Genomic DNA, 13,828 nt, shown 5'->3' on the forward strand with positions numbered 1-13,828 from the left:
AAAATAAACTCAAAATGGATCAAAGACTTGAAGATAAGACTTGAAATCATAAATCTTCTAGAATAAAATACAGGCAGTACACTTTTTTACATTAGTCTTAAAAGGATCATTTTGAGTACCATGTCTATTTGGACAAGTGAAACAAAAGTAAAAATAAACAAGTGGGACTTCATCAGACTCAAGAGCTTCTGCAAGGCAAAGGAAACCAGGATCAAAATGAAAAGACAACCCACCAACTGGGAGAAAATATTTGCAAATCATATATCTGACAAGGGGTTAATCTCCGTAAGAGAGAAAGAACTCACACAACTGAACAACAAAAAAACCAAACAACCCGATCAATGGGCAGAGGACATGAACAGACATTTTTCCAAAGAAGATATACAGATGGCCAATAGGCACATGAAAAGATGCTCAACATCACTAATCATCAGGGAAATGAAAATCAAAACCTACACTTAGATATCACCTTACACCCATTAGAATGGCTATAATCACCAAGACAAAAAATAACAAATGTTGGAGAGGGTATGGAGAAAAGGGAACCCTCACACACTGCTGGTGGGAATGCAAACTGGTACAGCCACTATGGAAAACAGTATGGAGATTTCTCAAAAAATTAAAAATAGAAATATCATACAACTCAGCTATCCTCACTACTGAGTATTTATCCAAAGAACTTGAAATCAACAATTCAAAGAGACTTATGCACCCCTATGTTAACTGCAGCATTATTCACAATAGCCAAGACGAGGAAGCAACCCAAGTGCCCATCGACTGATGATTGGATAAAGAAGATGTGATATATATATACAATGGAATACTACTCAGCCATAAAAAAGACAAAATCGTCCCATTCGCAACTGAACAACAAGGTCCTCAAGGATGAACTTTGAGGGTATTATGTTAAGTGAAATAAGCCAGAGAGAGAAAGACAAACACCACATGATTTTACTCATATGTGGAAGATAAACACACAGACAAAGAGAACAGCTGAGTGGTTACCAGGGGGAGGTTGGTTGAGGGGTGGGCACAAGGGTTGAAGGAGCACATTTATATGATGACTGACAAATAACGTACAACTGAAACATCACGATGTTATAAACTATTATGACCTCAATAAAAAACACTTCTTGCTTTTGGAAAAGTTTAAGTTTCTGTATTAAAAAGAGAAGTCTTATTTCTGATAACAATTATGTTGCAAGAAGTGAAGAAATGGATTGTGTATTTTAGCTTAAATTGAAGGAAAAATTAAATACTCTGGATATTTGGAGTTTTTTCCTTAAAAAAACTACTGTTAAACAGCCTGACCGACTCGAGAAATAACTTGGTTTCAGTGACAAGCATAAAGAATTCACATTCATGGCAGTTTTTGTTCTAATACGAGCCTGAATTCTATGAAAGCTTGGTTGAATTAGTGAGTTTCTCATTAGAACAAGAGAAAAATACAAAGCTGAGTGTGAAAAATAATCTTTCAAATTACTTAGAACCAACTTCCTAAAAGTAATGCCTGAACGGATAGTAAAAGAACATAAAATTTGCTCAAATTACCCATGTCTGCTCTTGATACATTACAGCTCAGTTACACAGAGGTGCCTGAAATAAGCCCATCTGCTTTCAAGGTCACATCTGGATCTCAAGGAAACAGTTAAATTCTCAGCTATAGATTTGGCTCCAAAACCTCTTATCTCATATTACTTTCCCTACTTACATAGGTTCTAGTCCAGAAACACTGACAAAAATGGCAACAAGGCAGGCACACTATTTCAGTTGCACACAAGCAAATTGAGCATCTTTATAAAAGTTTCTATATTTAAGCTTTACTAACTAAATTCTTGTTAAAAGCAAAAAAAAAAAAGGCTGCATTAGAGGTTTCATTTTTGGAACTCCTAAACATTATCTAGTACCACAAGCTATAGAGAACAATGGGCAATCACGCAGTTTCCTATAAACAGGATAAATTGCCAACAAGTGAGAAAAATTAGGGGAAGGAAAAACAGATGATTTTACATGTGGCATTTTATGAAATGTGACCTGCAGGTGGCAGCAAATGTTGATTTTCCTAGCCATTTATAATTGTCAAATCACCCCAAAACAATTAACTTTGCGTTCTTATACTATCTATAGCTCGCACTTACATTTAAAACATGAAGGGGCCTGCTATTTCAGACAGATACAGCTGAATACAAGCAAGAGTATTTTATGCTTTTTCGCATAAGTCTCTGAAATTATGATTTGAAGCCAAAGGTTGGCAAGATAAATCTTTTGTGGCGCAGAAAAGCTTATGATTTATACGTTTAGCTCATGATTAGTGTTCATTATCCAAATCAGGAACTGTTTAATTTCATGCCTGAATACAAGCACAAGAAAGTTATGGGGGCCTCGGGAGTCCTAGAATTTTATTCCATTTTCCATCTAATTGTGATCCAGCTTGACTTTCCCCATTATAGCTTTTACACAGTTAAATGTGCAATGACAAATTATTCAAGTCACATTCCACTCCGTCAGCACATCCAGGGAGTGCCTTAAAGTAACAGCCTATTAGCCGCGATACTTTTTGAAATACTACATTCAAAGAAAAAAATCAGGATTTGTATCAAAGAAAATTCTGGTAGTCTGGTGACATTAATATAAGGAGTGTGATATTCGATACTATAATTAACAAAACCAACTTTAAGAAAAAAACATTAAGCCACAGTCTTTATGGTGATAAAATAACCTACTTTTCAATCTGAGGATGCTAATAGGCAATTGTTATTTAAAACTTTATAGTGTCCAGAGTTAACTATAAGAATATTCTTAGGGAAAAATAGCTTTTCAACATCAACTTGCTAACTAATATTACAAATTACATTTTTAAACCAAAGTGGGACCTAAGTAATTTAAAAAATAAATCATAGTAGTCTAGTTAGGGAAACAGGTATGCTTGTGATCTCTGATAGGAGTATAAACTAGTCCAGTTTTCCTGGGGGAAGAGGGACTTATTTGGTGACACAGGGCGGTGGTGGGGGGAGCCTTTATAATATCCATTTACTTTGACCCAAATTCCATTTCTAGGGATTCATACTAAGAAAATAATTATACAATAATTGAGTCTACAAGATATGTGTTATTCTTGTTTAGAGTGGAGGGAAAAAAGTGGAACTTATCCTGAAAGGCCAACAACAGGGACTTAAGTGGATACTCCTATAGTGGAATACTATTTAGCTACTAAAAATCTAATGCAATTTGAGATCTAGTGACTAGAAAAACGTTGATCATGTTGATAGGTTAAGTATATATACCAGAATGTAATGTCATCAACCAAAGATAACTATTATCAAGTGATTTTTACTTCGTCCTTTATAATTTTCTGTATCGTCCAATATTTTATAATAAATATACAACCTATAATCACAAAAATGATATTTTCATTTTTTAGGAGGGAAAGCAACAGGTTAACACTAACACTAACACTAACCAATTAAACATGAAGAGTACACAGTTTATCTCTGCTCCTCCGGAAAATAATTTAAACAGTTTAAAATAATTTTAAAAATTAAAGAGAATTAACCACAAGGAAAAAACTAAAATGACAGAAAGAGGCCGCTGGATGAGAAAGTTCAACAAAATTTTAGAAGACAAAAAGCAAGGACTAACAGTAACTGGTTGAAAGCTTAGAGAGAGTTAAAAGCTAACTGATAACAGAGAAGGATGCCAACAAGAAGCAAAGCGAGCTCCTGAGCCCGTGCCTCTGAAGACAGAGATGAGGGGTCCATGGCAAAGAGGAGGGCTGGCCCAAGCCTGTTCAGAGGACAGCTCTCCCTCATCCTGCTCTTCGCCAGCCAGGCTGGAGACAGGTTCCTTTGGGGGAAAACTGAAATAGAGAGACTCTGGACTGAAAAACACTAGATACAATAATAGAGGGAGGAAGTAAAACTGAAAATGGAAGGATTCAGTGAGATTAAGACCCACCCACCCCACCCTCAGCCCCTTTCCAACTTCCTCTTTTTGGCCACCAGATTACTAGCAGTCAAGCTACTATCCCCCAGGCAAGAGACTGGAGAGGTCTTTTTTGGAGAAATGAAATGACCCCAGACACTAACATTTGAATAACTTCTCAGTGAAGCCCAGTAACCTTTCCGGTTTTTTAGTACCTCATTCTCAAATCTGAATGGACAGACAAGGATCAGCAGATATATGAAAGGCTCTGATGGAAGCAAGCAGAAAGAGGAACTTGGAGGAAACAGAAACAACAGGAGAAGAAAACTTCATAAAAGGAACCCCGTTAATACCCTCTGAGGAATAAGAGACAACACATTGACTGCATCCATGAAAGAGCAACAGGATGCTATTAAAACAACACTGAAAAAGCAGGAAGGAGCCTTTGAAAATTAAAATTCTGATATTGGAAATTGGAAATTCAATAGACAGAAGAGATGATAAAGTTGAGGGACTCTGCCAGAATATAAAACAAAAAGGAAAAGATGGAAAACAAAAGAAAAATCGATAATAAAATTAGAGGATGAAAGCAGGAGGTCCAACAGCCATATCAAAGTAGTCCCAGAACTTGGAGGAGAAAAACTGAAAGAAGAGCCAACAAACAAACAAACAAAGATAAACAGATACTTTCCAGAACTGAAGGGCAGAGACCTCTAGATTGAAAGGGCCCACACTAAGTAAGCGGACACAATGATAAATAACAAGAGATCCACACCAAGGCCTACTATGAACAAAGATGGACCATCCCAAACACAGGCTAGATGACCGCTTGGTAGGGATGTTGTAACATGTGATAAAGAACTAGATTAAGTTATTCTACTATATGACATTTAAGGATCCTTCCAATATGGAAATTCACTGCATATATTTAAGAGGCAGGTTTTAAAAACTCTGTATTCTATTATTAAAACAAACAGACATCTTCAAGAGGTTAATGTACAAGACATTATTAAATGACTTTTAGGGACTTCAACAGACAAGCAATTTCTTACTTACTGGCATTTGCAGCTTCTCTAATTTCTTTCAGTATTTCAGCTTCCATGGCAGGGTTATTGCAGATATCAACCCAAGTTCCTTCCACCCCCTTCTGTTGGGCCAAAAGTGTCAACCTTTTCTGATTAGGAACCACAAAACTGATCACATAGGACTGGTCACTAAAAAATTAGAAAATAAAACAAAATAGAAATTAAAACATTAAGAACAATTATTCACAAAGTATTCAATGAAACAGTACAGATAATTCCAAATATGTATTTCTCTTATTTGTTACAGTTCCATTAAAAGTAATATGCCAAAGTACTGGCATAAAGACAGACATAGGCCAATGGACCAGAACAGAGAGCCTAGAAATGAACCTTCACATATATGGTCAAATCATCTTCAACAAAGGTGCCAGGGCCATTCAATGGGGAAAGGACAGTCTCTTCAACAAATGGTGTTTAGAAAACTGGATGCCTGCATGCAAAATAATGGAGTTAGGCCCTTTCCTTACATCATATGTAAAAATTAACTGAAAATGGATTAAAGATCTAAGCATAAGACCTAAAACTATAAAACTCTTAGGAGAAAACATGAGGGAAAAGCTTCATGACATTGGATTTGACAATGCTTTCTTGGATATAACGCCAACAGCAAAACCAATAAAAGAAAAAAACAGATAAATGAGACTACAACAAAAATAAAAAAATTTCTGTGTATCAAAGGACACAATCAACAGAGTGTGAAAAGGCAATCTATGGAATTATAGAAATTATCTGTGAATCATATATCTGATAAGGGGTTAATACCTAGAATATATAAAGAACTCCTACAACTCAATAACAAAAAAACAACTAACTCAATTAAAAAATTGGCAAAGACCTGAAATCAGAAAACTCCTAACAGAAAATATAGGGGGATAAGCTCCTTGACATTGGTCTTGGCAATCATTTTTTTGGATTTGACATCAAAAGCAAAGGCAACAAAAAGCAGAAATAAACAAGTGGGACTATATCAAACTAAAAATCTTCTGCACAGCTAAGGAAACCATCAACTAAATGAAAAGGCAACCTATGGAATGGGAGAAAATATTTGAAAATCATGTATCTGATAATGGGTTAATATCTAAAACATATAAAGAACACCTATAACTCAATAGCAAAAAATAAATCCAATTAAAAAATGGGCTGAGTTCTGAACAGACATCTTTCCAAAGAAGACATACAAATGGCCAATAGGCACATGACAAGGCATTTAACATCACTAATCATCAGGGAAATAAATAGAAATCAATACCACAATAAGATATTACCTCATACTTGTTAAATTGGCTATTATCAAAAAGACAAACAATAACAAGTGTTGGCAAGGATATGGAGAAATGGGAACCCTTGTACACTGCTGGTGGGAATGTAAATTGGGGCAGCCACGTTGGAAAACAGTATGAGATTCCTCAAAAAATGTAAAATAGAACTACCATATGATCCAGCAATCCAACTTCTGGGTATATATCCAAAGGAAATGAAAACATGATTATCCACACACACACAATGGAATACTACTCAACCATGAGAAAGAAGGAAATTCTGCCATTTGTGACAACATGCATGAAACTTGAGGGTATTATGCTAAATGAAATAAACCAGACAGAGAAAGACAAATAATGCATGGTATCACTTATACATGGAATCCTAAAAAAAAAGTCAAACTCATAGAAATAGAGAGTAGAAAAGTCGTTGCCAGGGGTTGGAGGATGGGGGGGAAATAGGCATAGGTTGTTCAAAGGATAAAAACTTTCAGCTATAAGATGAATCGAGTCTGAGGATGTAATGGAAAACATGGTGACTATAGTTGATAACACTGTATTGTATAATTAAAAATAGAAGAAAAAAATTTAATGGGCAAAGGACTTGACTAACATTTCATCAGAGGTGATATCGATACACAAATGTCCAACAAGCACAGGAAAAGATGCTCAATATCACTAATCACTAGGGGCAAGATATCCTCTCACACCCATTATGATGCCTACTACCAAAAAAATAGAAGCAAGTATTGGTGAGGATGTGGAGAAATTAGAACTCTGTGTATTGCTGGTGGGAATGTAAAAATGGTGCTGCCACTATGAAAAACAGTATGGCAGTTCCTCAAAAAATAAAAATAGAACTACCATATGATCCAGCAATCTCACAACTGGATATATATCCAAAAGAATTGTAAGCAGGATCTTGAAGAGATACTTGCATATCCAGGTTCGTAGCAGTATTATTCACGATAGTCAAGAGGTAGAAACAACCCAAGTTGTCCACTGATGGATGACTGGCTAAACAAAATGTGGTCTAGACATACAAAGGAATATTATTCAGCTTTAAAAAGGAAGGGAATTCTGACACATGCTACAATATACATGAACCTTGAGGACATTATGCTAAATGAAATAAGCCAGTCAAAAAAGACAAATACTGTATGACTCCACTAATAGGAGGTATCCAGAGTGTGAACTTCACAGAAAAAAAAGGAGAATGGTGGCAGTTCAGGGGCTGGGGCAGGGGAAAATGGGGCATTGTTTAATGGATACAGAGTTTCAGTTTTACAAGATGAGAAATTCTGGAGATTGGTGGCACAACAATGTGAACCTACTTAACACTTGCGAACTGTACACTTAGAAATGATTAAGATGGTAACTTTTACATTTTGTGTTTTCTGCAATTAAATTTTTTTAAAAGGAAGTAATAAAGCCCATGGAAATAAACTATATTAACATACAATGAAAATGCTTCAATCTCTCAGGTTTTTGATTTAGAAAACTGATACTTGCTGTGTTACATTCTTGGGAAAATTACTTATGCTAAGTTTCAGTCATTATGGACGTTAAATGAAATAACTTTTGTGGCATAGCTGAGTATTTAGCAAGACATAGTAGGTGTCCCATAAATAGTTAAAATGTCTGGATTCTCTCAAATGATCTTCAAACTGTTGAATTCAAGAATTTTCAGAAATGTGTGACATTCCTCAACTCTGATGAAAGTCTGATGTTTCCCTTATGATTATATATAATCAAACGCTTTGCTAACTATCCTTTTACTGTAAGAATATGAAACACGAATTCAACTTTTGAAAGTTACCTTTTGGCAAAAGCACAGATGTTGTCAATAAGTGGACAGTTCTTCAGTGCAGCTTCTACTTTCCCGAGAGATACGTATTCTCCAGCTTGCAACTTCACCAGATCTTTCTTACGATCTATAAGTCATGAAGAATGTTAAGTTACATACAGTCCGTTTTATTAAGGTATGTACAATTCTGATTTTCTTTCAACCTCATTGCATTAATCTTTATTCACAAACATACTTCTTTTAAGAGCTTGTTATATATAGTGCTTGCCCATACATGTCAGTTAAAAACGAAATGCCTAGTTAAAGAAGTACTGGCTAAAATGTTACACCCTATACTGAAAGCTTTAATATCTTATTATAATCTTAAATATTACAATGAACTAATAGAAGAAACAAGTGTTTTTACCATTAGATTTGAATGGTAGCTCTGCCCCTTACTAGCTATGTGATCCTAGGCATGTCAGTTGACCTGTCCAACCCTCAATTTTATCAGGGATAATGATGTCCACCCCATACAGGCATGTACACAATGTCTGGCATATAAAACACAGTCAATAAATGTTAATTCCCCATTTTCCATATTTGATATCATCTTGTTAAAGTGACACTGCTCAGATAATGTGTTGACAGAGAATGGCTCAGCTTAAATAACCATCAGTTTGGCTTACAACCTTTGTGTGAGTGCTGACTTGCCTACACATGGCCTGGGAACCTACTCTACATGCCAACAGAAACAACCTTTGATTCCAATGCAATTAAGGATCAAGAAAAAAAAAGCAAGGGAACCATGTTTCCTGGGAATTTCACCAGCAGATCCAACTTCTAGATGAAGAACTAATTTTCCCAGGAAATCTCTAACTGTATTCAAGTCAGACAAAGGTCCAGAGAGAGATTTAACTGGACCACTAGAGATATGACTGAGGAAATTTTATAGCTCGCAAAGGACCTGACTGGGTCCCAATAGAGTGGTCCCTATCAGCTGGTCAAATTTTTATTTTAACTTCTGCCTGATTAAAGTGAATAGCATAAAGGCCATTTTGGAGTAGCTTTTTGAACTTAAAAGTCTATTTCAGTAGGCTCAATAAGGGCAATGCTGAACCAATTGACATTCTGAGAAGAACAGATTAATGTTAAGGGTTGATATTCTAATTTTCTAAGGTGCAGGGCTAGTAAGAGCCATATAAATGGACGCTAGGGAAAAGAGCGTGTTCACACTGCCTCGGAAGAGGGAGGAGATAGTGAGGAAGGCCTAGAATAGAGTATGTTACAGTAGATGGTTGTACAGAACCATGTGTACTCGATAAAAAAATACATATCTATCTCCAAACAACTTTTGTTTTCTCATTACCAATCTTCTATTTTCCTGCCCCCCATCCTCCCCACCCCCAATGCTGCTGCTCTTGCTGCTACCAGTTACTAAGATGCAGGCACTGCCCTGTTCTAAACATTTTTGATTTATTTATTTTTTACTAAAGACTGGCACCTGGGCTAACAACTGTTGCCAATCTTTTTTTTTTTTCTGCTTTATCTCCCCAACCCCCACCCCCCTTACACAGCTGTATATCTTAGTTGCAGGTCCTTCTAGTTGTGGGATGTGGGACGCCACCTCAACGTGGACTGACGAGCGGTGCCATGCCCGTGCCCAGGATCCGAACCCTGGGCCGCCGTAGTGGAGCACGCGAACTTAACCACTTGACCACGGAGCCGGCCCCTAAACATTTTATTTATATCAACTCATTTAATCCTAACAAAAACCCTACCAGATCCATACTGCTGTCCCTGTTTTACAGACGGAGAACTGCAGACATAAGTTAAATAACTTGCCCAAATTTTAAACCAATAGCATCATCAACCCTATTAATGACTCGACCAATATTACCTTTCATATATGTTGAAGTTACAAAAACTAAAGAAAAGCACAAAAAGAGAATACACTGACCTATAATCTGTAAAGATCCATCGGGATGAAATTCTCCAATATCTCCAGTGCAAAACCACCTTTGGCCATTCTCATCCACAGAATAATCCTCTGCTGTTTTCTCTTCATTTTTAAAATATCCCATGGAGATATTCTGTCCACCAATTACGATTTCACCCCTGGGGTTTGGCTTGTCATGAATTGTATAACCGCCTGGAAGTCAATAAGCAAATTAGTTATTGTTCTAAAACAAAATTTACTTGCATTAATTCTCTCGCTCTCTTTTTTTTTTTTGGTGAGGAAGATTTGCTCTGAGGTAGCATCTGTTGCCAATCTTCCTCTTTTTTTTTTCTTGAGGAAGATTTTCACTGAGCTAACATCTGCACCAATCTTCCTCTATTTTGTATGTGGGATGCCAGCACAGCATGGCTTGATGAGTGGTGTAGGTCCGTGCCCGCAATCCAAACCCACAAACCCTGGGCTGCCAAAGTGGAGCGTGCCAGACTTAACCACTCTGCCATGAGGCCAGCCCATACATTAATTCTTAAAGCACCTTTGCTAATATTTTTCTGCTGATCAAATTTTACATCACTTTACAGGAGGCTATTAGTTCATATTTACTCAGATTTATGTGAGGATAGCGGGTGACTATGGTTTCAGGAGGACCAGGGAAGGCTCAATGATAACCACCAACAACCACCACCCATCCCAAACCTTCCCAAGGCCACCACATTTCACACACAGAAAAATCATTAAAGCTTAGGGTTCACAGAGCTCTGTTATAATAAAATCACCCCCAAGAAGGGTAATACATGAAGCTGTTAGGAGTAAATTACTAACATGTTGATATCAATGCATTCCAGGTGTTTCCTAAGCAGATTTCAATCAAAGAGAGCAGATATTATGTACCTACCAAAGGCAAGGCCATAAATTAGAGGGAAAGGGAGGCTATGGGAAACAAGAGGGCGATTTTATTTTCTTAACTCTGCCTATGGCCAGTCATGACTTTAAAAGTTAAAACATTGAAATAATTGACAATAACTATTAAAATAATTACTACTACTCCTTATCTATTTATTATTGAATAAAGCTTACCTTAAAGAAAATACACAAAAATCTAAATTCATAAAGTGAGATGTTGATTAGATTTTATGTGGTAAAAGGAGTAAAATCAGAGTTCTTTTAATCTGTTAGCTGCTCTTATAAACTTAAAACTATTCAATATTTCAGTACAACAAAACCGATTGTATGTAAAACATTAAGATCATTCCTATTTTATGAAGCAAAGATTCCTTCAGAGCAAGGAATTAACTCCAAATGCATGTCAAAAAGTGGACCTACTCCCCAAAAGTGACATGAAAGCACAATAGTAGAAAATTGGAAAATAAAAATTAAAGGCAAAATTCTCCTTACCAAGTTTTACCTTATACCTTGTTTCTCTGATTCTACAGCCTAATAACCCATCTAATAAAACAATGTTGATGCTGATGCCCAACACATATAGACACCTAATACCTATATTTTCTTCAGATTCTCATTGTAAAATTAGAAAGGCATTATCATGGGAGAAAGAAGGATGACTTATTCCCAAGACATAAACTCTTGTGAAAGCAAGTGGCTTTTAAACGTGGTTTTTAAAAAGACATGGTGTTCTGCACATAGACCACTGACAATAATGCACATATTAAGAAAGTCACGTAGGAGAAATACTTTTAGGAACGTCAAGTTTATGTCAGATCAAGCCCATTCATTTTCTGGGGTTTGCACAACCTACAGGATATGTCCTAGGAGGTCACTGACCCTTTAAATTTTCAGTCTATGGCTCCATCCCAAGGTGAATATTCTCTTTTGAAATCTTAAACTTTTTAATTATACTTTCTTTACCTAAGCTGTTAATTGCTTTGCAGTTAATGCACGCACTTAGTACTTTTCACAGTTTCATCATAGGATGACCAACTGACTTTTGCCTTCGACTGATTCATAAAAAGGATTATCACCGATGTCTGTAAAGCACCAGGCCTCCTCTAAGTGGTCTGCCTTGCAGTTACATATAAAAATTCAATTATACAAATAGCCAGACAGTCAAGAGCTAGGAATTTGGTGTGCGTGTGTGTGTGTGTGTGTGTGTGTGTGTGTGTGTGTGTGCGTGTGTGAGAGTAACTGGTCTGGAAAACCTGGAGTTTCATTTGCCAGCCAAATCTCCTCACTAGCAAAGTCGAGCTTCAAAGGGTAAGATATACATCCTTTTTCAAACCCAGGGAATGCCCCGCTAAGAATTTTTTCCTCTTCACCATCAAGTATTTCCAAGTTTAGAAGCATCATGCCCAGAACCTGGAAATTTTCTTTTCTTCTTGGGAACCTAAAGATGTTATTGAGGACAAAGAAAGCACAGGGAACAAGCAACAGCAAAGACTCACGTGCTACCGCAGGCAATCTAATACTTTAAAGAAAGCAAGTCTTGAGGTTCACAGTGGTTTTGAGCATGTCCAGAATCACTAGTGTTTGTCATAAAATTCTTACCTTCCTGCCAGTCCTTTAGCTTAATTTCGCAGCAAATAAGAGGGGCTCCAACCCTGCCAGTAGTATAGTCAGTAACTATGAGGGAGGACAAGCAACAAAGATTATTAGCATACCACATTTCAGACTTGCACCAATACGAGACCAGGAATAGTGGTATTAGAGCCAGTCAAAGATGATAAAAGAAGAGGCTGTAGAGAGAGGACTGCAAAGTGTGATCATTTATATTTCAACTTCATTTTAACAGTGCTATCGATCACAAGGTTGTTATCTAATTTTTGTTTCTCATGACTATATTTTAGATAATTAAGTACAAAAATCTGTTAAAGGAGTAGATCTGGCTCCACTGTTAGCTACCTAGGATTGTGGTAAGACAGATTTTGATTGGAATTCCTTCTCTACCACTCACTGATAGGCTGTGTAACTTGGACAAGTTACTTAACCTCTCTAAGCCTCTATTTCCTCATCTATTAAAGGGAGATAGTAACAGGTCCTACTTGATATAGGGACATGCTGTGAGGATTGAATGGAATGATACGTGGACAGTGCTTAAGACTTCTTGGCACGAACTAAGCATTCAATAAATGTCAGCTGCTTTATCAAACACCATAATGACAACAACGATTGTATTATCCTTTTGTAATCTGTGATTACTGCTAGCAATAATCTAGTATGTATGGACAGCCTATGATGTATTTAGAATTAAATTAAACATGTGAGGAAACCACATAAAGAATAAGGAGACTCTGCCCTCAATGAGCTTACAAATAAAATATCTAGGAATAAATGCATGTGAAACAATTTAGAGAATATTTAAATACTAAATTGCATGGTACCGATGGTGAGCACAATAGTACCTCAGAGACTAGAAAGATCAACATAAAATGAAATCTTTGGGAATGACTTAATTCAAGAGTTGGGCACTAAAAAAATGGCTATGACTCTTAGCAAAAAGGGCATTCTAAGAGATGGGAAGAGAAAATAGAGGTGAGAGCAAGAATGCCTATATAAGAAAGACTGAGAACATGAGCTTGTCAGGAGAGAAGAGCCAGGTATGTACATGCATGGGAAATAATGGAAAACAATGATGGGCAGGTACAATGGTGCCAGATTAAAGATGTGTTGAAAGCTAGGTCACCAGGTAGGAAGCAGTGTTTGAGGTGGATGTGTCTAACTGAAGTATACAGGATCAATCAGAAGTGATATAGTAGAGGCAAGCACAGAAGTTGAAAGGCTGTTACCTCAGAGCAGTGTAAAGTATAAAAGGTGGGATGCCAAAGGCGGTATATGCAGAGGAGGGAGCAATCCAATGAAGGCAAAG

At 36.7% G+C, this 13,828-nt stretch overlaps 1 protein-coding gene across 24 annotated transcripts in view; it reads right to left on the reverse strand.

The window, feature by feature from the left end:
• Positions 1-13,828, reverse strand: part of ACSL4 (acyl-CoA synthetase long chain family member 4) — a 151,036-nt gene that overhangs the window by 8,664 nt on the left and 128,544 nt on the right. For all 24 annotated transcript variants that reach the window (XM_070603846.1, XM_070603851.1, XM_070603836.1 and 21 more), the window contains 4 exons: positions 12,511-12,585; positions 10,012-10,203; positions 8,085-8,199; positions 4,978-5,135 (listed from right to left, as the gene is read on the reverse strand). In XM_070603846.1, coding sequence (XP_070459947.1) covers positions 4,978-5,135; positions 8,085-8,199; positions 10,012-10,203; positions 12,511-12,585 — 540 coding nt within the window. The remainder of the gene's footprint in view (positions 1-4,977; positions 5,136-8,084; positions 8,200-10,011; positions 10,204-12,510; positions 12,586-13,828) is intronic.

The sequence above is a fragment of the Equus przewalskii genome, chromosome X (assembly GCF_037783145.1).
Source record: "Equus przewalskii isolate Varuska chromosome X, EquPr2, whole genome shotgun sequence".
Lineage (NCBI taxonomy): Eukaryota > Metazoa > Chordata > Mammalia > Perissodactyla > Equidae > Equus > Equus przewalskii.